The sequence below is a fragment of the Tenebrio molitor genome, chromosome 6, assembly GCF_963966145.1.
Source record: "Tenebrio molitor chromosome 6, icTenMoli1.1, whole genome shotgun sequence".
Classification (NCBI taxonomy): Eukaryota; Metazoa; Arthropoda; class Insecta; order Coleoptera; family Tenebrionidae; genus Tenebrio; species Tenebrio molitor.
In genome coordinates this window covers 5221995-5249119 of record NC_091051.1, presented here as the reverse complement: position 1 = coordinate 5249119, position 27125 = coordinate 5221995, and the positions used below count along the sequence as shown (strand labels likewise).

At 40.4% G+C, this 27125-nt stretch overlaps 1 protein-coding gene across 7 annotated transcripts; it reads left to right on the top strand.

Annotated features, from left to right (window-relative positions):
• The first annotated feature begins 104 nt into the window (after positions 1-104).
• On the top strand, positions 105-27102 carry LOC138133323 (phospholipid-transporting ATPase VD). Of its 7 annotated transcripts, none has more exons than XR_011160324.1 (12): positions 105-261; positions 4431-4937; positions 4988-5332; positions 22506-22710; positions 22770-22962; positions 23013-23257; positions 23308-25381; positions 25433-25695; positions 25751-25938; positions 26050-26135; positions 26191-26275; positions 26342-27102. XR_011160324.1 is itself a non-coding variant. In XM_069051195.1 (11 exons), the coding sequence occupies exons 2-11, from the start codon at positions 4441-4443 to the stop codon at positions 26388-26390; spliced, it is 4218 nt and encodes a 1405-aa protein (XP_068907296.1). In that variant the 5' UTR covers positions 105-261; positions 4431-4440; the 3' UTR covers positions 26391-27102. The 7 variants fall into 7 exon arrangements, 4 of the variants coding, with proteins under 4 accessions (XP_068907296.1, XP_068907299.1, XP_068907298.1 ...); XR_011160325.1 differs by having other exon boundaries at positions 26324-27102; XR_011160323.1 differs by having other exon boundaries at positions 26050-26275.
• The last annotated feature ends 23 nt before the right edge of the window (positions 27103-27125 follow it).

Here is a 27125-nt window from a genome sequence, read left to right as displayed (position 1 = left end):
TTTGACGGGATTGGCACCCCTGGATTTTGACATTTCACGATGACGTAACGGGCAAGTGTGGGGGAAGCGTGGGGTTTTCAAGCCATTGGTTGGTTCCGAGAAAATAGTTCGACGTGTGCGAGTTTGGAAGTTGGTGTGTGCTCCTTACAGACTTTATTATTTATCACACGCGTGGCTCCTAGTTTTGTAGTGATTAATTTCGACGTAAACCTGAAAAGAGCCCGGCAAGATTTGGATTTCAGTCAAGTTATGAAAGATAAGGTAAACTTCCAGGCAGACTCCACAAGTTTCTGTTTATCTCATTAGTGCCCTTTTGACCATACTCCGTGCGGAGGGAAGTTCAAAACTATAGAAAAATCTTCTTCCTTCATGCTCCTCGCACACGCATTCCTTCACCGATACCAGCTCCACTAATTGTCCTAATCGGTGGCACTTAATCTGACCATTTCGTTACTTTTCACCAATCAAAATTGAATTTATTATTAATAAAAATCAAAGCAATTTCTTGACAATCGGAGCTGATTTATGGCGCTATTGTTAGCCCCCCGATACTGAACTGAACTGAACTTCTAAATCAGCTCTACCATTGCGAACCTTGAAGGTGTCACACCTACTGACATTATTATTTTCAGGAGAAAAAACTGGACGAACTGTAATAGAACATAATATCCGGTTAGATCAAGATTACTGTCATTCCAAATCTGGCAATGTTTACCAATTAACGCAATATTTCAGTACTGAACTGAGTCACAATACCCAACCCACCCTAGCACGCTAGAAAGTTAACCATTTCATTCCGGTGCAAACCTTTTTTCACGTGGATATGTCGAAATTCGTGGTTCTAGTCGAACAGTCGTGATACACTTAATTAGGGGACCAGCAGGCAAGAGTCACGGCGCCACACCAAATCTTATCACTCCTTCCGGAAATGTACTTCTTGCAGGGGAGTCCAGAACTGTGATACGATGGGTTGTTGGAACAACACAGGTCTGGAACACAACCCTGTCTGTCTCCGGTTGATGCCCCAGTCAAGCGAAAAATGATGTAGGTCGGGACCAAGCCACAATTAACAAATAAAAAGATTCACTGTCGCAACTTGCATTTACATAAATTTCAGTTATGTCACTGTTGAGCGTTTGGCAATGGGTTACGGCGTGGGCTTGTGAGTTATTACAATTACGAGTCGCCTAGACGAAGAATTATGTCAGTGGGGTCAGAAAAACAGGGCAATCTAGAAGATGACACTTTGACATTCTATACAGATCAATTTTATTGCCTTAACAGGTACAACTGATACTACTTTGAACCTTTAATGAACGCTGTTTGCGCGCGTCTTAAATTCTTACGCGGTCCGTTATCTACGTCCGATTGTTCGTTTAACGGTGACTGTTTCGTGGAAACACAAAAATTTTATCGTTGCGAGGACGAGCAAAGTAATTATTTTTCGAATGATCGTTGGCAGCGGATTCCGGGCATTTCTCAAAGTGACGGCATTATGAAAACACTTACGCAAATTTTGCCACAAATAAACAAACTACAGAAGTTATCCATTAGCGCAATCGAAACTTTCCAATAGTTTTTCGCCGAGGTTTGCCCATTGGTCACAGTCATGGGAGGCGACTCGAACCGATCCAAGAAGTCGGCATTTCGCAATCGGAAAAGTAAAAATAATTTCTTTGCTCTACTTTGGTATCATAAGTAGTGTCACACAAGAACTTTTTGTAAAACTTTTTTTTAATACGTATTACGTTGGTATTGCTGTAATAGGCTGGCCGGCGTCCGTCATCTCTAGCGAGCTCCTGTTAACAATTAAAACATTTGAAATTTGACATAAATGTCACAGGAGTGCCACCATAACTCATGCCACACAAAACTCCCTAGATTATTTCATAATCAGATTTTTGAGTTTTTATCAAATTCATGCGACGAAAGTACCAAAGTAGAAAAAATAGTATAATTCCACTCGTTTTATAAGACGCACTGTGATAGTCAAGCGTCTTGAAAACTCTTATAATAAAATACATACCTACTATTTTGTAGATGTGAGGAAAATAATGCACCGCAAAGTTTTCGATTGTTAAACTTATATTGTATTATTAATTTTTTTCTGTATGTTGGGAATGGAAGAAGCAGCTATTTCAGAATGACGTTTTTATTTGGAGTTGCACAATCCTAGAGTAATGTAACAGTACAAGTACAAGAGTGTGACTCACAAGTTGATCAGCGAAACAATATTTTGTATTTAACAAGACGTGACGCTTGTAAACTTCCTCATCGGCACCGGAAGGAATTCCACCGTCCCGCGACATCATCCTGGTGTATTTTATGTTTTTCAGATTTGCTCTTTGGCTCTTCAGCAGATTTTTTTTTACTTACATTTTCCCCAAGGAAATGGAACTGTGATGACGGGGTTGAAAAATCGGCTCCCCGATAACGTCTTCTAATAATACTGTCTGCAAAATAAGAAAAAGGTTTTCCCGAGAGTTTTCCACATGGCGGCTTCGCTTGTGTCTGTCACAACTTTTGTATGTCTCGATTTGGATTGTCCTTTTTGCAAAATATTTGTCTCAATAAGGACTGACCGTCTGTTGATTTTGATGACAATGGGCATAATATACAGGGTGCGTCCTAAAAAACGCCGCAAGCCATATCCAAAAACTAAAATAAATCACTTTAAGGCGCTATAAGCACAACATACTCTTTTTTTTTCAAAATGTCATTCAAGGTCAGACGATAGTCATCTTTGTTTTTTCAAGTAGCTTGGTATATTTTTTTATACCCATTTTGAAAGAGATTATTTTTCTGAATCTAATGATATGCCACATGTTAGAATGCATTTAACAGTAACCGTGAAAATAAATTAATAAAATAGCATTATTGGAAATTTTTTCTCCAAAAAAAAAATCAGGTTACTATGGAAAACAATCCTTAACGCAATAGCAATACTTTCTGAAGAGCAGAACAAAAAATAATGTGACAGAATGTGTAATAAATACTGCGTTTAGGATTGTTTTCCATAGTAACCAGATTTTTTTTTCAAGAAAAAATTACAATAATGAGTGATTAATGGTATTTTATTTATTTATTTTCTCGGTTACTACTAAGCGCATGCTAGAATGCGGCATATCGTTGGATCCAGAAAAATAATCTCTTTCAAAATGGAAAAAAAAAACAAGCTATTTGAAAAAACAAAGTTTACTATCTGACCTTGAATGACCCATGAAAAACCCATTAATCTATATTGTGCTTATAGTGTTTTTAAAGTGATTTATTCCAGTTTTTGTTTTATTTAAATCGATCCATAAATAACGGAGATATGGCTTGCGGCATTTTTTAGGACGCACCCTGTATAGTTATGAACATGCATACATCCAATTTTCTTTCATTTAACCCAGCTTTTACTTCGTTCACGATAATTTTGATGACAATCGGGAAAATGGTTTTGGAAATTTACCCCATTTTTCCGCATTTTCTTTCGTTTTTTTTTGCTACCACAGCTTCGTTCACGGTAATTTTTGCAAAAATGAGCCGAGTGGAATTTTTCTTGTGCAAAACGTTTAATTAAACCCCTTAATTTTGGTACCAATCAGATAAATAGTTTTGAAAATATAACCGATTTTTTGCGATTTCATTTCCTTGACCATAACTTCCGCTTAATTCACGATAACTCCTCCAAAAATGCATCGCTTTGAATTTTTCTTCCTGCAAAATGTTCGCCACAGCAAGGACTTTCAACCTATTGATTTTGATGCCAATCGTACCATATTTTGTATCTATAACAATAAAAGCCTTCCCGGCAAGTTCGACAGAAATTTTTCACATAAAAAATTATTTAGAAAAATGATTTTGGACATGCAAGTCATGTATCATTGTCTAGTTCGTGTATTCACAGTCATTTTCATTTTCCATTATCGTGGAACATATTTGTTTATCATTAGCAGCGATATACTCGTATGTATTCAAATCTACACGCTCCTACTTCCAATTTTCCGTTGAAATCATTGTATTATGACGGTCATTATAGTACACCGTAATTATTGTACAAAATCCAATTTTATGGACATAAAATAAAGCGCGCACACTTCTTTCAAATTGGAGTGTGGATGTAGTAGATTAGAGACATTCGTCATAATTAATAAATTGTCCTCGAAAACAAATTTTATCAATGATTATTATCTTTATCAGTTGAAGATTTTAAAGTTTTCGTCGAAACGCAATTGTCGTCACGCCGCTCCTCATATATTTCGCAGTCTCTTCCGTGGCGGCACAGCCGCCGCTTCCACTTTGGGCAATTTAAGTGCCACGAAACCGGGCCAGGTATTCGCTGTTTATTTTCGCAACCCGTCCGCTTTCCCAATTTACGACGAATTTCCTCTCGTCGAAAACTTTACAACCGATAAATCTACCCTGAGCTTATTTGTTCGTTCCAGAGTGTAAACGATGTCAAATTTCTGCAACCCAGAGAGCGCTGTGAGCAACCCCCCGGCGGCCCCCGGGCCGCAGCCGCCCCAATGCTCGACCTACACATTTCCTGAAGTCCGTTCGCCGGAGAGCCGCGGCCACCTGCGCAGCGTCAGCCATGGGGGCAGCACGTCGCTGGGGGGCAGCAGCTCGGCGGGCGTCGTGGGGCGGCCGTCGGCGCTGAAGGGGGCGCGCGGGCACCAGCGCGCCTTCTCGCAGGGTCAGATCGCCGCCGACGCCGTGCGCCCAGGTCACAGCCGCGTCGGCTCCAAGACCGACTTCATCCTGCCCCCGGGACACAAGGACGCCGACAACGTGAGCGGCAGCGCGTCGAAGGTGTCGGCGAAGGGACACAGCAGGCAGGCGTCGCGCTCCGAGAGCATATACACGCTGAGGAGGACGGCGCCGCCGCCGCTGTGGAGGCGGCTGCTGTGCGTCCTCCTGAGGCGCTCCCCGAAGTCCGAGCCGGAGGAGAGGTGAGTCCCGACAAGTCGAACGGCAAAGAATGAAGAGCGAGAGCTTGCAGGTACAGGGTCGTGGTGCCGAACCACCTGGTGCCCCCGAAGACGCCGCGCAAGGAGCACCCCAACGGGAAGAGGCCCAACAATAAGATTAGGACTACGAAGTACACGTTGTTGTCGTTTGTGCCGAGGAACTTATTAGAACAGTTTCATAGAGTAGCGAATTTGTATTTTATTTTGATCGTGTTGCTCAACTGGTTTCCCGCGATTAACGCGTTCGGAAAGGAGATCGCCATGATACCGGTGATGTTCGTGCTCGGAGTGACGGCTGTGAAGGATTTGTTCGAGGACAGGAGGCGGCACGCCAGCGACAAGAGGATCAACAACTCCACGTGCAGGATCTATCAGAGGTGAGTTGCGGCACAAGTGGCGCCACCACCGCCCATTTCCCCAACTTGTCAGGTGTCTTGTTTGTATTTTGTCCATGCGTCGTGCATCTCTTCAGGTGATTTACCCGCGCGACGTCACGCATCCAAGAATAACTGCCCCGAATAGGCGGCGGTATTAATAACGATAAAAATTGCGAAACTTCCTACCCGGAAGAGCTCCGTCGTCATACGTTGGCGCTTGCGATGGTTCGTAACTCTGCGGTCTGGCGACGAGGCCACGCAGCTTTTTCGAACCTGGATGTTTGTTGTCAATTTCACAGAAACTGCGCTCAGCTGACGTATCAAACAATGGAGCGGTCCAGTTTCGAAACGTGCCAGCGATTAATTAGTTTATGATATCCTCGCCAGCGCAGTCTGCCGGCAGTTCGTTGAACCGGAGTCCAGTGGTGGTGCGTATTTTTTTCTTGTTCTTTGATTGATTGATTAGTCGTCTCGACTGTTGGCTCGCCGATTGTGGTGAACTTTGGCCGAAACAAGTTCAACATTTGACTAGGAACGCGGCTAGAGTGTCGTGTGACGAAGTACGACTTTCTCTGCCAGCTGATCGAGATAAAGTCGCTTATCGCTGCCGTTTTGCGATAGGAAAGACCGCTCGGAACGCGCTATTATTCAACCCACTTCGATTCCGGCGGTGATTCGATTGGAAAACGCCTCGGTGTCAGTGGGACACTGAAAATCGCAGTCCACCGAAGAGATGTTGAGATCTCGCGCTTGAGGATGTGCGCTCGCCCACTGATAACAGTCCGTGTGGGTTGCTCGAAATCGTGTCAAAATCGAACTGACACTAGGACAGGTTGAGTCAAGGCTGTGGTGTAGGTGACTGTAAATAAAACACTTCGATTGGGAGAAAATGTGATGTGTGGAGGAACGAAAAGGTTCGCTAGAATTGTTCGATTCTTGCAATCAGTGTTATTCAGTAAAGGTCGAGGCGATCAAGAATTTTTGATAAGCTTGACTTGAGACGATAATTCCATGACTCACGATGAGGGGACTGGGTGAGGGATTTGTGCTTTGCAAGGAACCAGTTCGGAAAATTGTACAAGTTCGACGGATTTTGGTACCGTTCATCGAACCTTCCTAGAATCGGCGCGTTTTCAGAAGAGTCGCGATTGGAAAAAATCCCAATTAAAATTGTTTTGCTCGACGTTGGGAAAATTTATTTCGAATGTTATTGAACAAAAGGTCGAGGTGATAAACACTGCTGGCTAAACGATAATTTCTTTAAATATTTATGCATCGTGGGGTACACGAAAACTGAACGACTTTCTCTGCTCCAGCCGGTGCATTTTAACAGTTGTTTTGTCTACAGTACACGAAACCGCCATTGCTCGGTTTTCGGTGATTTATGCGAATAATTATTACCATTGTCGGCCAACGACGGGAATTTTCGCTGTGACAGGTGGAAGCCTTGAGACAGGTTCCCCCCAGTCGCACTGTTAGATCATTCAAGTCTGGCGCGTCCTACGGAGAGAATGCCGGAAGACAACGAAAAAAGTCCTAATCGACGCTGCTCATTGCTGTTATTGTTACGTGAGATCTCGTGATTGGTCCGTCGATCGAACCGGATCCCGTAACGCATCCAAATCTCTGTTTTTTCGCTCAAATAGGCGAAGGTCGACGTAAATGAACCAAATGGGCGAAAACAAACACACAATTCTGTCGTCGGCCGAGGTCGCGAGATCGCCTCTGGACGACGTCCACACGCATTGTTTTTTGCGATGGTTCGGAGATGAGGTGAAGATTGGAGGTTTGTTACATAAGCGCCGCGAATGGTGCTCAATGACGACCGAACTGCACCTCTTTCTTCACCTTGAAAGTGGCGGGTGTGTTGAGCGATCCGAAGAGCATAAATCGGAACGGTGGCAACCACGACAATGAAGTTTATGTTGGGTGTTTATTTGTCATCGAAAGAGTTGATTAAGAAATGCAAAATGGCAGGAGAGATGTCTCTGCTGAGCGGTGAATTTTGGGTTGGATCTAAAAAAAAAAACCAGTCTCACAGTTTCGCGTTAATAATCGTGTTAAAACTGTTCTACTAACATTAGAGTAGAGAAAGATAAATGTCAACGCTGATCGTTCAGTAAACTACTGAGGCAAAATGCAGAATAGCACACGTGTGAAGTATGTGCTACTTTTTTTTACACGGGGGAAGTTTACACACACGAACGCAGCCAGCCGCTGTTTTAACGTAGATGACCTGCTAAAAGCAAAAAACTGTCACTATGTTGAAGTGTACACATTTACAATTATTTTCATAATACGAGTGAAAGTGGCACTGCCAGATATTTCACCAGAAATTCATTTTGTTTTCTTTGCTTTTATAGCAAGAAATGAAGTTCTCCAAACTGTGAAGTAAATTACGTTGTTTCACTCGTGAAAAAAGTCCCACTTTAGACGCACGATATTGATTAAAAAACAACTGTGGGTAATTTTATTGATGGTGGTGCAAAAAAGAACCTATTGTCTTATCGTAAAGTAATTCTTGCGGTCGCAAATTTAAACGCCAGTTGCTTAATCTATGACTCGGTAAATCTTTTGGCGAATAATATTTTTGATATGGCTGGATTAAAATGAACTTTATTTATCATCAAACGGTGATAAATAAGTTTTACATTTATTCATAATATTTTTATTTTGGATCTTTACGTTCGTTAATTTGGAAGCTAAGTAAGTTTCCATAATTTGGTATGGTTCAGTGATTATACTGGGTACCTATAAATGATTGTCTGGTCCAGCTTGGTATGAAAACTTGTCAAATTTTGAATGTGCCGCTTTATAGGTATTGGCGAAATCCTACCCTCACAAATTTTGCCAGTCTGTTTAGCTCTAAAACCGGACGTATTTGCTATTTGTATTGAAAAATACAGATTTTTGGTTTTGTTAACTGTGATAAAACGAATATAAGGAGCGAAAACTGTCAGAAGTGACAGTTAGTAATAAATTAAAATTGGGCATCTGTTTTAAAAAGGCGGCACAATAATATTTTTTTCCAAAGCTGACTTGACCCGACAATCATTTAGAGATAGCCTGTACATATGTATTTAGGAAAGCACTGAAGTTACAGATTTTCTGTCTGTTTGCCGAATTTTGGTATAATTATACTTTATCTAATAATTATAAATAGTATATCAAAAGTATATGTCAATCCGTTGTACTGAAAAAAATTTACATCGCTTGAAGAGTGTCAAAAATAAGTTTTATATCTCCTTATCTGTTGGTCCCGTGATTGAAACAGTTATTATCAAATATGATGTAGTTTAGGAAATTGTCTACGAAGAAGACAAATAGATAAGGAGATATTTGCTGAAAACTCATTTTTGCCACTTACTATGCGCTGTAATTTTTTTTACGATGAGTACTTTTAATATTGCATTTATAAGTACAAAGTGTTTCTAAAAGAACGTATATCGAGAGTCCTGTGGAATTCGAATATACATAATACGTATTTGATTTTTGCCGCTCTGTTGCATAACCAAATAGAAAAACAGAGGTTATGTAAGTCCATTAATCATAGGTTTTAATAAAGATTGCTGTAAAATGAAAAGTAATTAGAATCTAGAAAAACAACCAAAACAACTAAGACGTCGAACTCAGAACCGAAGATTTAATAATTTGACGTTTGACTGTTCACATCTGATTTGACAGCTCGACATAGTTTGACACAATAAAATTATAGAGCCCCACAATTCCACAGGACTCTTGATATACGTTTTTTTAGAGTTACTTTGTACATTGACTATCACATTCTAAAATTCAGCTAGTTGGCAGAAAATTCGTCCATTATTCCTGAACTATTGGTCGTTTGTTTCATAATGTTTTTTTACCTACTTGTGATGTAAGTTTAAAAATGAAAACACTCAATTCAAAACGTTTTCTTTTATTTTAAGGTATCGGGTGTTTTTTTTTTAATTTCACCTCAAAGTTGGCGTTGAAGAGTCGATTGTGAACGCACTACGGATTACGGATGACGGATCAGCTGTTTGAATCTTACGTTTTTACACGCGTGGTGCATTCCCAATCGACTCTTCAACGTCAACTTTGAGGTGAAATTTAAAAAACACCCGATATCAGTTATGTAGCAAACGTAAATATAAAAATCCCAGCAAAATATCCATTCTTCATAAAATACAAATGCGATGAACTGATTTTGCAAAGTTTACGAACTGACTCATACGTACAATATGCACATACATTAGGACATAGCACTTAGATTAGGAAATATGTTAACAACAAATAATAAAAATTCAAATAAGAAAGCTTTATTTTTTAGTTTGTCCAAATAAAAGATATAAATGTTAAATGAATTAGATAAACCTAAAAGGTTAATATCAATCATTCAATCGTTGTCCAAGTAATTTTTTTCATTCCTTCTATTGTTGCTGATAGGAAACGAAATAAGTAACATCCAACGAGCGTTCAAAAAAATGTGTGGTCCAGGAACAGGTTTTCTTCCTCTTTTACAAACCCGTTGTTTTTTAGTTGGTGTGCTTTTAACATTTCCTTCAGATACACCATCGTGTTTAATTAGAAATATAAACCAAGTAGAAACCATCACGTACCAGTAACAAAGAACTGATTGCTGAATAAATTAATCACACCATGCCTGTTCGCAAAATAAGTTCTATTTGACATCTTAGGTTTGACAGCTGTCGAAACTACGCCAGACGTTATCGCATCGCAAACATCAGGTTACTCGACCACAAGGTTTTTTCAACGCTCCTTGTTTCTTCTTTTTGAAATCAACTTTAAATCAAGTTTAGACGAGTGCCAGAGACATTACGCGGTTAAGACCTTGTACCTAATCATTTTGTAGAATTTTACTTTACCCTGAACCTGTCAGAGTGGTCCCATTCCAAGTTCCCACATCAAAATCCAGTTCCATGTTTAGCTGGGCAACATGTGAAAAGCAAAGAGTTCACTTCTTGTTGATTTTCAAGTTGTTCAAGTTATTTTTACGTCTGCCAGTTTTTCTAATCTTTTCCACATTTTCAACTCGTAACGAAAATGATCGCTCTTCTGATACTTTCAATCTGATCTTTCCTAGTATTGACACAGCTCAGTTGAAACTTTACAAAGCAAACAAAAAAAAATTATTTGTGGAATTGCGACACCTATTCCTATTGAACAGAAAGCAAACGATTATTTTACACTGATAAATTAAGAAAAATTGATATGTTATCTTTTTATCCAGGTAAACATTTATATAATAAACTAGGTATAGTATTTTGTTTTTAAGTGATAAGAGAGATTTAATATTCAGTGACGAACTTTGTAATCTGATGTGATGTATCTAACATGTAGACGTAATAGTCCCAAAATAAATTTGACCCCGAAAAATCCATTTAGTTAATGAAAAGTTGCTTTTTGCATAAAAATTTGTATTTCACTGGTTTGCTGCAATCAATCAGATCGCGATTGAAATTACGAATGCAAATTAAATTTTTTAGATTTTTTAAAATTATTTACTACATTCTACAAATTATTTTTTCTATTTTGCACCTTCAACACGGTATAACACTCAAACGGGTTTCGAAAAGGAGTTCTTTCCGGTACCGGTTTCAGGAACATTTACTTAAATTTTTAATGTTGGCAGTGACTGACAGTGCTACGTTATTTAACACTTTAAATTCAAAACTTGCAATTATTCGCCTAGTTACCAGTGTTAGCAACCCTTTATATTTGCCAAATACAGGGTGTCGCAAAATTAACGTATTCCAAGTCGGGGGTCTTGTAGAGAAAATCTCAGGAGTCTCAAAAAAATAAAATAAAAAATATAGGGTAGGTCTTGACAAAAATATATGGGTCTGAAGGTTCAAATTTTTCATCATGTTTTCTTCAAATAAAAAATATAAATGGTTGACATTCATGTTGAAATATGGTGAGGATGATTATGTAAAATATTAAAATATAAATGAATAGACATTTCTTGAAAAAACAGCTTTATCTCGAAAAAATAAGTTTTATTTATCCAATTTTTGTTCAAAAGGGAAGTTCAACATAGTTAGAATATTAATCAAGTACTTTTGAACAAATATTGGCAACTTTGATATTTTTTTCAAAGTGACAGCAATTTTTTTTAAACATTTTTACTTGGTCAACAGGATGTCCCCCCTAAGCGAACTCGGAATACGATAATTTTAAGACACCCTGTATAATCTTCCTAGCATTATGTTTTGAACTTTTTTTTAAATTCAAAATTTAAAATAGGGGCAAAACAGAAAAAATGTATTACACTCGTTTTATAAGGAATTTTGTCGCACTTGCTTGCTTTATAGCACTCCTCGCTGCGCTCGTCGTGCTCTACACGCCTGCAACAAAATGGTGTCTTATAAAAGTCGTATAATAAATTACATATTATTTTCAAACTCGTAAAGAAGGAGCAGGTTATGTCGATGGTGTGTTCGCACTGAGAAAATGTTCTGTCTTTCTTCTCGATGACTTTTACTTTCGTGTTCGTATCCCAATTTTTTTTAACAAAGTGGCCGCTAAAATGCGTTTTCATAACGGAAATAAATCATTCGAATAATTTTTTGTTTTGATGAGGCAATACTCCAGGTGCAAAAAATAGAAAATCAAGAGCTTTATTACATATAATTTTTTCATCTGGTACAATTTTGAACGTCGGTAAAATTGTCATCGTTAAAATTGAAGTGGGTTAGGACACGGAATCGTTTTTGCCTAAAACGCGCTTTTATTATTGTGTTTTAATGTCCGAAGCCGAAATGTTGCTTGTGTTGGGATTATTGTGTAAATGTTTAACGTTGTGGTTTCCAAAGGAATGTTTGCTTTCATGTGGGTTATCGATCATCATTCGCTTGTCTCTTTCATGTCTCCGTCAATTTTTTTTCGCCGATTTGTGTGACATTGTTCGTGTCCGAAACCTTAACCCCTGGAGAAAGCGAAGCGGTCGCCTCCCAATTCGCAGGACCATAATGGAAACGTGAATAATGGAAACCGTGCCACCTAACGGTCTAATAAAGCTTATGAACCATTATTATTAAAAATGACGTTCCCGCGGGGGCAGACGACCCGATCCGCCTGGTGATCGAAAATTTACGAGCGCCGCCCCCGACGCCGAGATGTGCACGTGTTGCATAAATATTTTCGGTTTTGTCCAGTCGACGAACTTATTATTATTGTAACACAACCGGGTCATGTGCGACCCACTAACGTTAACTGTACACGGTTTGCGTGCCGCCGCCGCCCGTTGGGTATCGGCGGCGTGGGAGAATGCACACCGATTAATTTTTCAAGTTCGCCTCGTGCACATTTTATATAGGTCGCTCCCAGCACACACGATCCCGAATCAAATCAATCATCGCCGACCCGAACGTTCGGCATTCCTTGGACGGCGTCCAGAACCTTCTGGAAGCGCGGTGCAGTTCGATCGGGTTGCACCTGGTGCAGACACGCTGATCAAATATTCACGGCGCGGAATCGATCCGCCGATCGGCAGGAAATGAAAACTGATAATGTCCTTGAACTGTCGGGTGCGTCCTTGATTTTCACGTACCGTGGCCGTTGATTGGAGGTAATTAATGATCGACCGGTAATGGTGGCCGACCCCTATTTCGATTCGAACTTTTACTTTCCATATGTGAATTTGGAACGACCGATATGGACAAGTTGACGGAACCGGATCGCGGTACCTCGAGTCGTTAAGCTCGATTTGGTGGCGACTTTGAAAAATCGCAACGTTTAAGGATTTCCCGCAGGATGGACCCGAGACCGTGGCACGAATAAGGATCGCTTGTTATGGAAAAATCAATGGAATCACTCCGAACGGGACAAAATGGTTTTCGTTCCTGACTCGAATGTGTAATTGGGAGTTTCTGTATGTTAAATTTTTCAAACGCAGTAAATAAGTCCGTGACAGATTGCGAAAGCTGGTCCTGATTTTGGTCAAATAATATCAGGTGTACCACAAGGGTCGGCTCTGGGGCCTACACTTTTTTCAACGTTTGCAACAGTTTCACTCGGTGTGTTTAATTTTCAAAAGAACGAGTATCGATGGATCGTTTGCAATTTCACGTCAGTTTCGGCAAGTCCCAATTTAGCTTTTTCTTATTGTTTCAAAACAGTACATATTTTGATAAACAACTGGCCAACAACAGAAGGAAATCTTGAATTTCAATTGAAAGTGATGAATCAATGCATCTTGACCATTTTCCAGTTCTCGTATTTCTTCTTCCTTGTTTCTTCCATTTCTTTGTCACGAAACTAATGTGAAAAATAAATCATTTGTCCATGAAATAAAATCGAATGTAATGATCTCGTCTTCGACCTTCTCACATTTCAGACAATGACATGATATTTATAGTTTAAAGAGCGTAAATTTATATTTTTTAATCAGAAAAGCAACAACTGTCATCTGTCACGTGTCGGAAACGTAAACTTCTTTGTGGATGTGAACACCGTTCACGTTGTTTTGGCATAATGGCAGGACATGGTTTATTTTTTTAACGTTGGACACACTGTTTGATTTCCGCCACGAAAATACCTGACACGCGGACCTATCAAAACAAACATAACATGTTGCTGAATTTCCCGCGATGTCTCAGTATTCTTCTATTGCAAATTAGTAAAACTGACAACAATGCACTAGACATTGACGCTATTTATAACCTCAAATTTAGAAAAATATAACTTCATTCAACAGACAGCTCTACTACCAAATTAAATGCAAAATTTCCATGGCCTCCTCCATTATGCCAAAACAACGTGAATGCATTTTAACACAATGATGAATTTTTGAAGGTGGGGTGTTTGGAAATCCGTTTTAAAGAACCAACCGTCAAATAATTTTTTTCAAGAACGACGTTTTTAATTTTTATTGTGGCGAGTTTGAGAGATGGACGTTTAAGGATTTTCCGCAGGATGGACGAGTAAAGATCCTTTGTTGGAAAAAATCGGTGGGACCACTCTGAAGTGAACAACAAATATTTGTTCCTGACGTGCGAATGTGTAATTATTTCTTGTTTGCATTTTAAATGATTGAAATTTTCAACAGGTCGCAATAAATAGTTCATCGACAAATTGTGAAAGCTGGTCCTGATTTTGGTCAAGGAATATCAGGCGTACCTCAAGGGTCTGCGCGAGGACGTACACTTTTTTCAATTTGTTAAAGAGACTCTCTCGATGTATTAATTTTTGAAAAGCAACTATTGACAACTATTTGCAATTTTGCCTCAGTAATTTTTTTCTTGGTCTTGTTTTAAGAGAGAATTTTGACAGACAACTAGCCAACAAAACTTATATGTAGTCCAATTTTTACTCTTTTGAGGTGACGTCACGATTTCCTTCCTCGCTTGCTCTTTATTGAAACGACAGAAACAGAAAAAAACAAAAAAAAAGGCACGTTTATTTATTGATGGTTATTTTGAGGTTATTTTATGCTTCTGTCAATTTGACAATTTTTAATTTCTTTCACTTATTACATTGATTACAAACATAACCTTTCGAAGCAATTGTCAACAAATTTGACACATTTATAGTTATTTATGATCAATTCAAATTTGTTTCTGATCCTAGCTCAAACATACGTAAAGTTACTAGATAATGACGTCACCTCAAAAGGGTAAAAATTGGACTATACCAATTATTCGGGAGTGCCAACTCACTAAATTTGTCTCAATCATTGAGTCACCGGGTATAACACGAATGGGGTTTTTCAAGGTTAGGATTCTAGATTGGTTTCAAAGATACCAACCGTCAAAATAGTTTTCCCTAAAACATCCATGTTTTAATTATTATTTAGGCGACTTCGAGAAATAACAACGTTTGAGTAATTTTTAAGATCTCTATTAACAAGTCCCCGTAAATAAATCAATGACAAATCGATAAGCTAGTCCTGATTTTGATTAAATCATAACAAGTGTATTGCACGCTTTCTTTGTAGGAGCTGCACGTTTGTAAATTTGTTGGAAAAGATTTTGTAAAAAACGTCAGTCTCAAGTAGTTTTTCTTGTTTTTGTTTCAAGGCGAAATTTTCAGAGACAACTAGTCCGCAAAACTTGCAGATTTAAATCCCATATAGCTAATGTCATTAACAGCAGCAAAGAAGGAAACATGAACAATGATTTTTTTAGGGTCACAAATTTAATGTTCCTGGTGTTCTTGTTTCTTGGATTTCTTGGCCGCCTGAGAATGAGAAATAAATTGTTTGTCAATGGACCAAGCTCCAGCCTGATGTCTCGTCTTGTTCGATTCGGCCTTCTCACATTTCACACAGTGACACAATATTTACAATTTAAAGAACGCAATTTATATTTTTTAATTAGAGAAAACCAGCAACTGTCATCTGTCACGTGTTGTGAATGTAAATTTCTTTGTAGATAAAACACAAATGAAGTTTTCCAAGGTTATGTGTTTCCGGATTCGTTTGAAAGATACCGACCGTCAAATGATTTTTTTAAAAAAACGTCAATTTTTTAATGTTTATTGTGGCACTTAACGAAAAAACAATGAGTTGGGAAGTTTATATTCGACGATAAGCCAGTTTTTATGACGATTTGAAATGACGTAATCCCATTTGAAAGTTAATGATCGGAATGGTCTTTCTCCGCAGGTGGAGATTTCGACTGTTCCCTTCTTGCGTCGAAGATTAAACAAGATGTTGCAAAACGGCACAGTGCTCCCATGTGCGCCCATACAAGGAAGGACGATCGAATTAAAAATAACGCCGAATCCTCACCAAACAAATCATCCAGCTTTCGCTAGTACGTTAAGTGCGCGTGTTCTAACGCATATCTGAGCCACTTTTAACCGTGCCAAGTACACCAGGTCCGCAATGTGCAAGTCGAACACGACCACCTCACTAGCGGTCCCATATGTTTTGTTTGTTTGAAGCATTTTTATTGCGGGGCTTACGGTAATTCCGACCGACATTATCTCCGCCTCGTTAGATCCGAACAGTGCAGAACAAGCGAGAACATGCTCTGCAGGAGCAAGAACACGCGACACAACACAATGCGGTGGGCAATTATTATTTAAAAATACTCGCACTATTATACTGAGACGGTCTAATAATACCATTAAAAAAAATCTATCCGTTTTACGTCACCACGTGTCGAGATTGTGACGATAAAACGGTCACGTTGTGACGTCAGATCGGCCGTTTACAACGTGACCCCGGTTCACCCCCTCGGGATTTGCATAAGAGCGTGCCGAGGGGAAAAATATAAATCAGGTGGTTCAACCCCGTATGGAGATTAACGGCGACCTACTTCGCAAGGTCGCAACTGGAACGGTCATTTTTCTTTTGGAGACATAAATCTGGAAGACACCTTCCGGTGAAAAAAAAAACAACAAAAGTGGGTAATGGGATTCCCCTGGTGATGTGCCAAGATGAATGAAGCGACACCTTACGGGAAAAAAGAAAACATGGTGGGGGTTTTCCTGGCGAAGTAGAAGGAAGCAATACCCTCCGGTGAAAAAACCAGAAGGGGGTATACAGGGTAATTCGCGAGTGATTATGGGCCCGACGGAATTGAAATGCAACCCACACTACATTTCCGAAAAAAGCCGGCTGTTGAAATTAAATGTTCCAGCTTTTTTTCGAAAATGTATTGTGGGTTGCATTTTCAATTTCGTGGGGCTCATTATCACTCGTGAATGACCCTGTATACTCGTGCCAAATTGAAGGAAGTGACACCTTCCGGAGAAAAATGTTTCGGCAAAAACGAGTAGTCGGGACTGCCCCCGGTGGCGTGCCAAGTTGAAGGGCGAGTGGGTGCGCACTACGCCGCCACCGCAACATCTGCGGGAAATAAGCACCGATCTGATTAATAATAAATTATTGTGGCGTGACGGTCCGTTCGGCGACGATCGAGTTTCATTTTAATTGCGACCCCGGTTGTCCCCTTTGTAGATTTTATCAATTACGATAGGACACATCGGGAGTATGGCCCGGTCAAGGTCGTGTTGTGGGACCGAAAAGTGCGCTTGAATTTTTTTCGCGAGATCAAGGACAGTAGGGGGCAAGACCGGGGGCCTAATATCCTGATTGAACGACGGAGGAGTCGATCGATACAAAAATGAATGTTTTAGTTTAATTAAATGCGGCGGCGGAGATTAAGGTCTGGTGGAGGTGGCGATAATGGGATTGCGAGGGTGGAGGGTCCAGACCCGATGAAATACGCGCCAGTCGAAGGATTTTTCCCGTGGAAACATTTTACTTTGTGGGGTTTGAGGGGGCGGTCCAATCTTGAAAAATGTTTACAACTTTTTCCTGACAAGTAGAAAGAAAATCATCACCAAAAGTTCATCTCAATTTCGCGATATTTTTTTAACAATTTGTGGCTTGAATTTTGATAGACCACTAGCCAACAATACTTACAGATTTAAATCCCATATACAGGGTGTCTCAGCTAAGACTTTCGAGCCTAACATCTCTGTTATTTGCCAACGGATTTTTATGAAATTTAAAATGCAGATATTTTAGACCGTGAAGGTTCAATTAGTAATAATAAAATTACCTCAAGTTAAAAAATGTAATTTTAAAACATGTTTCTTTTATCGATAATTATGCGCGATTATTATTAGATTGTTAAACATTAAAAAATAGGGGTCTACACAAACAATTAAGTAAATCACTTGTCTGATTCAACGAAAAGATTAGATTTTGTCGTTAAAAATTTAATGTAAAATTTGAAGGTATTTGAGCAGTTACCTTTTGAAACAAATGATGATTAATTGCCAAGCAACATTTTGTACACACTTTAAAGTCTGTCAAAATTGGACGCGCTTTATTAGAAACGTAAAATTGTGAAAATTTATTGAAATACTCTAAAAATAGGCAGAAATTTCAATATTGTTGAAAAAGGAAAAAAAAATTGCCTATGGAGAGTGTCGTAAGAACTTCAATGACACAGTTCGTTTTCTCTTGGAACACTATCCAAATGTAGACTTTACAAAATGTAAGGTTAAGAGAGTCATCAATTTATTTGAAGACACAGAAAGCCTACGTGTACTAAATTACCTTGCTAAAATATCCCGATCGTGTTTTAGTCCTTTATGGAAGAATTAAAGCATCCAGTATAATAAATTACGTCCAAATGTTGTCTTTAACTTTTTAAGTGTTTGTAAGGTTAGCAACATAAACGTCAAATATGTCACCTGCGCTTCTGCGAAAAGGGATGACCAAAATTCTGCAAAATTGCGCATTTGTTTCATACGCGTCTACGTTTTTGCATTTGCAGCCACGTTTAACACAGTTTTTTGCTTTTTTCTTGCAAAGCAGACGTCTTTCAAGGACGAGTTTTTTCGTACAACATTTTTTATTGACGATCAATTTTTTATGTAAATCTTAATTGATTCAACATTTTAAAAAGGCATGTAAAAATTACGTTTTTAAGACTTGGGTGATTGCATTAATGGAATTTTATTCTTCACCGTCTAAAATATATGCATTTTAAATTTCACAACCATCCGCTGTCTTAGCTGACTGAGACAGCCTGTATGTAATGTCAGCAAGAAGGAAAACTGGAGTATGTACATACTAGTTTTTCAGTCTGAATTTAAATACTAGTACAAAAAAGAAGAATCAATGCGTCTTGACCTATTTCCAGTTCTTGCATTTCTTATTTCTTCTATTTTTTGGTCACGAAACGAATGTGAAAAATTAATTATTTGTTGATGGAATAAAATCCAACACAGTGTCTCGTCTTGCTCAATTCCGTCTTCTCACATATCACAGAATGACACAATAGTCATAAATCATAATTTAAAGAACGCAATTTATATTTTTTAATTAGAAAAAAAAACAACTGTCATCTGTCACGTGTTGAAAACGTAAATTTGTTTTTTGGTGTGACACAAATGGGGTCTTTTAAAATTAGGTGTTTCAAAGACCAAACGCCAAATATTTTTTTCATAACCGGCCATTTCTTTTTTTTTATTGTGACGACCTTGAAAAATGGCGTTTAACGAGTGTCACTCCAGGATGAACTTTTTGCCGTGGCACGAATTAGAAACAGAAAAAGGTTTAATAATCACTTCTTTTTTGTATTTTAATATTTGAAGCCTCGCAACAGGTTGTGATCGATGACAAATTGACAAAGCTGTTCCAATCTTGAAAACTTCTCTAGGCGCACTCATACATTATTATTATTATTCTCGGCCAGTGAATTAGTTTTCAACCGTCACGCGTCACGCCGCACGTCACACGCTCCAAGGTGAAAGCTCATTCAAGACAATTCGGGAGACCCGAGTTTAGCCGAGCGAGAGAGAAACTCTTAGTTGTGCGTCACTTGCAAATTTTCATTGTATTTAAATGGTTGTGAATAGGTTACAAAATGGCCTAATAAAATCACGTAGCCCCAAGGGCTGCAAGGCTAAAAGTCCAGTACGCTATAAGCAAAAATATGTACATATACAGGTGTCCCCAAAAAAAAGACGAGTCCATAAGTCTCTTATTTATTGGAGGATTTTAATTATTTATACACCAAATTAAATGGTTATGAATAGGCTACAAAAAGGCCTAATAAATTCCCGTATAGCCGTAAGGGCTTCAAGGCTAAACTGTCAAAAACAATTTTTTTAGATGGGAACAGATATTTTTTTTTAGTAATTCTAATAGAGATTTTTATTCTGAAAACAACAATGTATCACAAGTATACACTTACATACCAAAAATACAAAAAAAAAAATTAAAAACCCTATTCCTCTATACATACTCCATTTTGCGCTAATCATCATTGGCCGCATATCTACGCAATCCCATATGTTATTATTTGTCATTTGTTTTTCCAGCTAACTTAATTTGGTTATTATATTGTACATAATGCAATGCATTTTGATAGCTTCTCGCTTGGTGTTCGTCATTTGTTTCAAAAGTTAGTGTTATTTTTTTTTATGTGAAGTTATACTTGTGATACATTGTTGTATTCAGAATTAAAATCTCAATCAGAATTACTAAAAAAAAGTATATGTATAATCCTATTACAAAAATATATACAGTGCATTTTTTTTAACTGTTGCCATAGGGAATTGCATGGTAAAACTTATACCACCTGTTAACTTTTGTTCTGATGAAAATATTCAAACCATTTTTGGAACAAAGTTTGAAGATTTTTTAAACTATCGGATAGATTACAATTCAATATCCTAAACTGTCGAAAAAGTTGTGAAAAAAATATTTGTACCACGCCGGAATAATAGTACGTCGAGCGGCCGCCAGAATAGCGTCCTTGTCGGCTCAACCAGCAACTGCCTATCCCACTTTTGATTTTTGTCAGTTTCATTTAAAAAATAAATAGCGAGATTTTCTCGTGGCTATGATTAAATTTCTTTATAAAGAAAACAAAACGTAAAAACGTTAACGCACAAATAATTCAACAAATTAACAGAAATTATCATTAGTAATACAACGAGAGGGTACGAAATTGTCTAAGAAACAAATACGAGTAAAATGAGGAGAAAAATTTCCCGCAATTTCGTACCATCGAGTTGTATTCGGCATGACAATTCCACGAAGGAAAATTTCATTTTCAAATTTTACACAATTTTTTTAATTTATACGTATTCTTATGACTCCCAAAGCGTTAGTTAACGTAGTTGAAAACAACAAAAATTTTGCTGTGGACCAAAAATGAGTTTATCAAACTTCGAGGAAGGAGGAGAAAATTACAGCGATAATTTTTGGAAGGTGGAGATGATTACAGCGATAATTTTTCGATAATTTTAGGACCATGCTAAATTATCGGTGTAATTCGTTCCTAATTGGTCCAATGATTCAAAATACTACAAGCTGATTGGTTGAAATTTTCTGAGTGGAATTGTCAAAGGAATTGTTCGAAATGTTTTTCTTCGACTATTTTGTAAATGTCGCATTGTAATGGAATTTGGTCAGGTGCTGGTTGAGCCGACAGGGATGCTATCTGGCGACCGCTCGACGTACTATTATTCCGGCGCGCTTTAAATTTTTTCACAACTTTTTCGACAGTTTAGGATATTGAATTGTAAACTATCCGATAGTTTAAAAAATCTTCCAACTTTGTTCCAAAAATGGTTTGAATATTTTCATCAGAACAAAAGTTAACAGGGGGTATAAGTTTTACCATGCAATTCCCTATGGCAACAGTTAAAAAAAATGCACTGTATATTTTAACAGTTTAGCCTTGAAGCCCTTGGAGCTATACGTGAATTTAGTAGGCCGTTTTGTAGCCTACTCACAATCATTTAATTTGGTGTACAGATAAATAAAATCCTCCGATAAATAAGGGAGTTACGGACTCGTCTTTTTTTTTGGGACACCTATATATTAAATAATCACATTTGATAATCTTCACATAACAGCCGTGATGAATCAAACTCTAGATTTATGACTGCCCTTGTTTTTTCCAGATATTTGAATCGCGTTTATCTTTTAATAAACCCAACAGATGGGATGATCCAACTTTATTAATTTCTATTATCAAACACCTCAATAAGGATATGCGCAAACAGATTTTTGCTCGCTACAGCGTGTAGAGCACACCACATAAATATTTTTCGAAATATTATCGATGATTTTTGCAGCCATGAAAACGAAGGTAATAGATAATTCAGATAATAATCTAGATGGATAATACGCTGAGGTGTCATTTTCTTGGAATATACATATTTTTAATCGAAAATGTCATCAACAATTTTGCAATTGCCACTTGTCTCTATTAGTAATTATCTATTTCGGCACTCGTAAATATTGTTTCGCACCACAAAACCTTTCTGATTGTTATCTGTGATTAACCGTACATATGTGTAAACAAGGCGGAAATCGATCAAATCGGAACTCATAAACGGTCATGTGCGATGAATAATTTCGGAATGTTGGCTTAATTTGTTTGACCATCAACCCGGCTGTCGTGAATTCCGTACGATTGACACAAAATCAATCACAACCTTGTGTGCACAATCAATCATTCAGTGCGGAAACCCACGCTTGCACAGTGCAACTAATGAGTTGAAAAATAATAAGGTGAGTCAACGCAAATTGTGCGTTCATGTTGTCGGATGCGTTGTTAGGAGGGACAATATTTGGAGAACCGAAGCAGCGAGAGTATTTGCAGAGAGCGTTCGCTATCTCGGGAACAATAACCGCTGTACACAAATGTTTTCTCCGAATGCGACCGTAATTGTTGTGATTTTTTTGCAGCGAAGCGGCGCGCTACAAGAAGGTCCTGTGGAAAGAGGTGCGAGTCGGCGATTTGATCCATCTCTCTAACAACGAAGTGGTGCCAGCCGATATCTTGCTGTTGCGGTCGAGCGACCCCAGCGGGTTGTGTTACATCGACACGGGCCACCTGGACGGGGAGACCAACCTGAAGCAGCGCCAAGTCGCGAGGGGATTCGTCGCCAAAGTATGCACAGTTTGGTTGTTTTGTCGGTCGCCCCCGAAAGATGCAGATTTGTTTTGCAGCAAGATGTGTTCGAGCCGAGCAAGTTCAGGAGTCGGGTGGAGGTCGAGGCTCCCACGACGAAGATCTACAGGTTTCACGGCGCCATCATTCATTCTTCCGGCGAGCGGGTGCCAGTCGGCACCGACAACATATTGCTCAGGGAGTGCCTTCTCAAGAACACCGACTACGTGGAGGGGATCGTCGTCTACGCGGGTCAGAACTCTCCGAAAACGACGAATTCGAAATTTGATCGTGTGTTGTAGGCCACGAGACCAAGGCGATGCTCAACAACGGGGGACCTAGGTACAAGAGGTCGGCTCTGGAGCGCCAGATGAACCAGGACGTCCTCTGGTGCGTCCTGATCTTGATCGTCCTGTGCCTGATCGGTGCCGTGGGTTGCAAGCTCTGGTTGAACCTGTTCGACCGACTGGAGCCGCCGTTCAGGACCGACGACTCGGAGAGCATGGAGGCGTTCCTCGCCTTCTGGACCTACATCATCATTTTGCAGGTTGGGGGTTCGATCGGCGCTCCGGTGCGACTCTAGCCGACTGTTTCCAGATCATGATACCGCTGTCGCTGTACGTGACCCTCGAGATGTGCAAGATAATCCAGGTGTACCACATCCACCACAACGTGGACCTGTACGATTCCGTGATGGACAAGCGGACGGAGTGTCGCGCCCTCAACATCACCGAAGAGCTGGGACAAATCCAGTACATCTTCTCGGACAAGACCGGCACCCTCACCGAGAACCGGATGATCTTCAGGCGGTGCGCGATCGCGGGGGTGGACTACAACCACCCGAAAATGGAGGAGGAGGGGAAGAACGGCAAGCTGGGGTCGCTGAGCGTCGTGGTTAATCCGCGCCTGATCAGCGACCTCAACCAGGTCGGCGCCGTCACCGAGCAGATCTACACCTCGCGACAGACGCACGCCGCCAAAATACAAGAGTTCTTGTTGCTTTTAGCCGTGTGCAACACGGTGGTGTGTTCGCGACACCCGCACTACGATCTCATGAACGCTTCGGGTCTGATCGAGGCGGTCCCGAACGCCTTCGACCAATCGGACTCGTCGGACAAGTACACGAGACTGGAGGAGTCCAGATCGGTGACGCCGTCGCCGCCGCTCAATTTTCTAGAAGCTCACAGATCTCCGAACGTGCCATCGGACAGTTCCTCGGACGTGGAAGTCAAGAAACCCAAACTGCTGAACATACCGCTTCTGGGAAAAAAACAAGGCAGCAGTACCAACCTGACCGACGAGCAGAAGGCCAAGTTGAGGTCGTCGACGCCGAGTCCCCACGATCTGAAGCCGATTTTCGAGGCGGAAAGTCCCGACGAACTGGCGCTCGTAGATGCGTCTTACAACTACAACTGCAAGTTGCTGAAGAGAACTCCGCTTTCGGTGTGCGTGGAGTTCTTCGACGAGGGGAGGTTGACCTACGAGATCCTGGACGTGTTGCCGTTCGACTCCCACAGGAAGCGCATGTCTGTGGTGGTGAAGCATCCGATCACCGCTGAGATCATCCTGTATTGTAAAGGGGCAGACTCCACGATTTTCCCTCACTTGGCTCCTGTCGAAGACGACTCCGAACAGAAGGTCATCATCAACAAGACCCAACAACACGTGAACAACTACTCCAAAGACGGCCTCAGGATATTGTTGATGGCCAAGCGGGTGTTGACGCCGCAAGAGTACAGCGAGTGGAGTGAAAAACAGCAAGAGATCAACATGTCGCTCGACAACCTCGAGAGGAAAGTCCAAGAGAATTACTCGCGCCTCGAGTCCAACTTGACTCTTCTGGGGGCGACGGGGATCGAGGACAGACTCCAAGAAGGCGTCCCCGAGACCCTCTCGGCGCTGATGTCCGCGGGTATCGTGATCTGGGTGTTGACAGGTGACAAGCCCGAGACCGCCATCAACATAGCCTACTCGTCGAAACTGTTCTCTCCTCACATGGAGCTCTTGAAACTCATGACTCGTTCGAAGGAAGCCGCCGAGGACACGATCCAGTTCTACCTGGCCGAGATCGAGAACGCCAACTCCAGCATACAGACAGTGTTGCCAACTTCGAGCACGCGGCGACAGCTGAACCGGTCCGGTCCGAAGAATCGCAGCAAGGCTCTAGTCATCGACGGGAAGACGCTCACGTTCATCCTGGACCGCCGCTCCAACCTCACCAAGCCGTTCCTGAAGCTGACGGCCCACTGCAGTTCGGTGCTGTGTTGTCGCGCCACGCCGCTCCAGAAAGCGTACATAGTGAAGGTGGTGAAGGAGGAGTTGAAGATGCGCACTTTGGCGATTGGCGACGGCGCCAACGACGTCTCCATGATCCAGACGGCGGACGTGGGGATCGGGATTTCGGGGCAAGAGGGGATGCAGGCGGTGATGGCGGCGGATTTCGCCCTCTCCAGGTTCAAGTTCTTGGAGAGGTTGCTGCTGGTGCACGGCCACTGGAGCTACGATCGCCTGTCGAGGATGGTGTTGTACTTCTTCTACAAGAACGCGGCGTTCGTGTTTTTGGCGTTTTGGTTCCAGCTGTACTGCGGGTTTTCCGGTTCGGTGATGATCGACCAGATGTACCTGATGCTGTACAACCTGCTCTTCACGTCGTTGCCGCCCATTGCGATCGGTAAACAATCAAATGTCCCAAACGATCTATGATTAATTTAATGGTGTTCAGGTGTGTACGATCAAGACGCCCCCGAGGAGTTGCTGAGGGACAAGCCGTACCTGTACCGACAAGGTCGCTTGAGCAAAGTGTACAAGACTTACTCTTTCTGGTTGACCATCGCCGACGCCATCTACCAGAGTCTTTGCATTTTCTTCATCTGTCAGGGTACGTACGCCGATTCGGACATCGACATTTTCGAATTCGGGACCACGGCCACCACTGCCTGCATGTTCGTCATGCTCTTGCACGTCTCGATAGAGATCAGGTCATGGGTAAGTCGGAAAATTTCCCAATCTACGAATCGTACTCTCGAGCTTCTACTTCCAGACAATAATCCATGTGGTTTCTATCGTCGCATCCATCGGTGCATTCTATTTATACTCCTTCTTGTACAATTCCCTCTGCGTTAACTGTTTCGGACTGCCCAGCACCTACTGGATAATCCAGAAGGCGACAGCTCGACCGACGTATTGGTTAGTCACTCTGCTATCTTGCGTCGTCGCAATACTGCCGAGGTAAGCACATTTACATACAATTTCAATCGAAAGTTTGAAATTTGAGGTTAGATTTTCACGCATTTTGCAGTCGGAATTGAGGTTATGTTCGATGATTTTTCTCGTTCGCAGGTACGTGTTTCGGGTGATGAAGACGTTGATGGCACCTGATGACGTGACGAGAGCTGTAATTTCGTATCGGCGAGCTAGCAGAAGAGGTGAGGGCTTTCTCGTATCTTGGTCAAGGTCTACGTCTACATCTTCCATATACAGGTAGCGTAAACGGTTGCGGTTTCTGTCGCTTCTAGCTAATTCACTGACAAAAAGTAGTTGCTTGCTCTTTCGCACCTCTTGCAAGGTAAGTGCTGTGTTTCATGTCTTGCGGAGTTTTCACGAGAATTTGAAGGATTTTCTTTTGTTGCAGAACCGCAGATAACAGGCCTAAGAATAACGCTATAACAGCTGTGGGATGAGGCACCGTGGCCTTAACTAGGAAATTTACAAAGTGCCAGTTGAGATAAACTTGCATTTTACAGGCTGTGATGCGTATAAATAAGGGACCAATTAAGTTATTCAATTCTTCAACTCTATTTATGTTTACGTACAATTCTGTTTTACCATTTTTTAAGTATAAGTGGAGCAATCATTTTTGTGCCATTTATTTTTGTATTCGATAGGAACTGTTTTGAAATATTTATGTACTTACGGTTTAAGCGAATTACAAACTTGCAGTTACCAATCATCTTCATGGAATTATGTACTCTACTTCTCAGTTATTTCAAACGTATGTTCCTGATTATTTTTTAACTTGCCAAATGAGTTATAGCACAATTTTTATGTAAGATAATTATTTTTTTAACGCGATTTTTTAAATATCCATGACTGTGACGACTCTATTTTTTAGTATTTCCAAGGTGCTAACTGTACAGCGTACGACAAGGTGGCGACGAACGAAATCAAACTTGTTTGGTTGCTTCTTTTGTTAACACTTTTTAAGACAACTCGACACTCGTTTTTGTACATTTCTCCACCATTGCCTTACATAAAATCTATTCTCGATAGACTGTGTGATGTAACATGATGTTGATTTTATAGAGTATAAGCAGAATGTTATCAGATACATTATTATTTTAGAGCCGATTTAATGAATAAATATATTTATGTACGAATAAAGTATCAGTATTACGCTCGGACGATTCTGTCGCCTC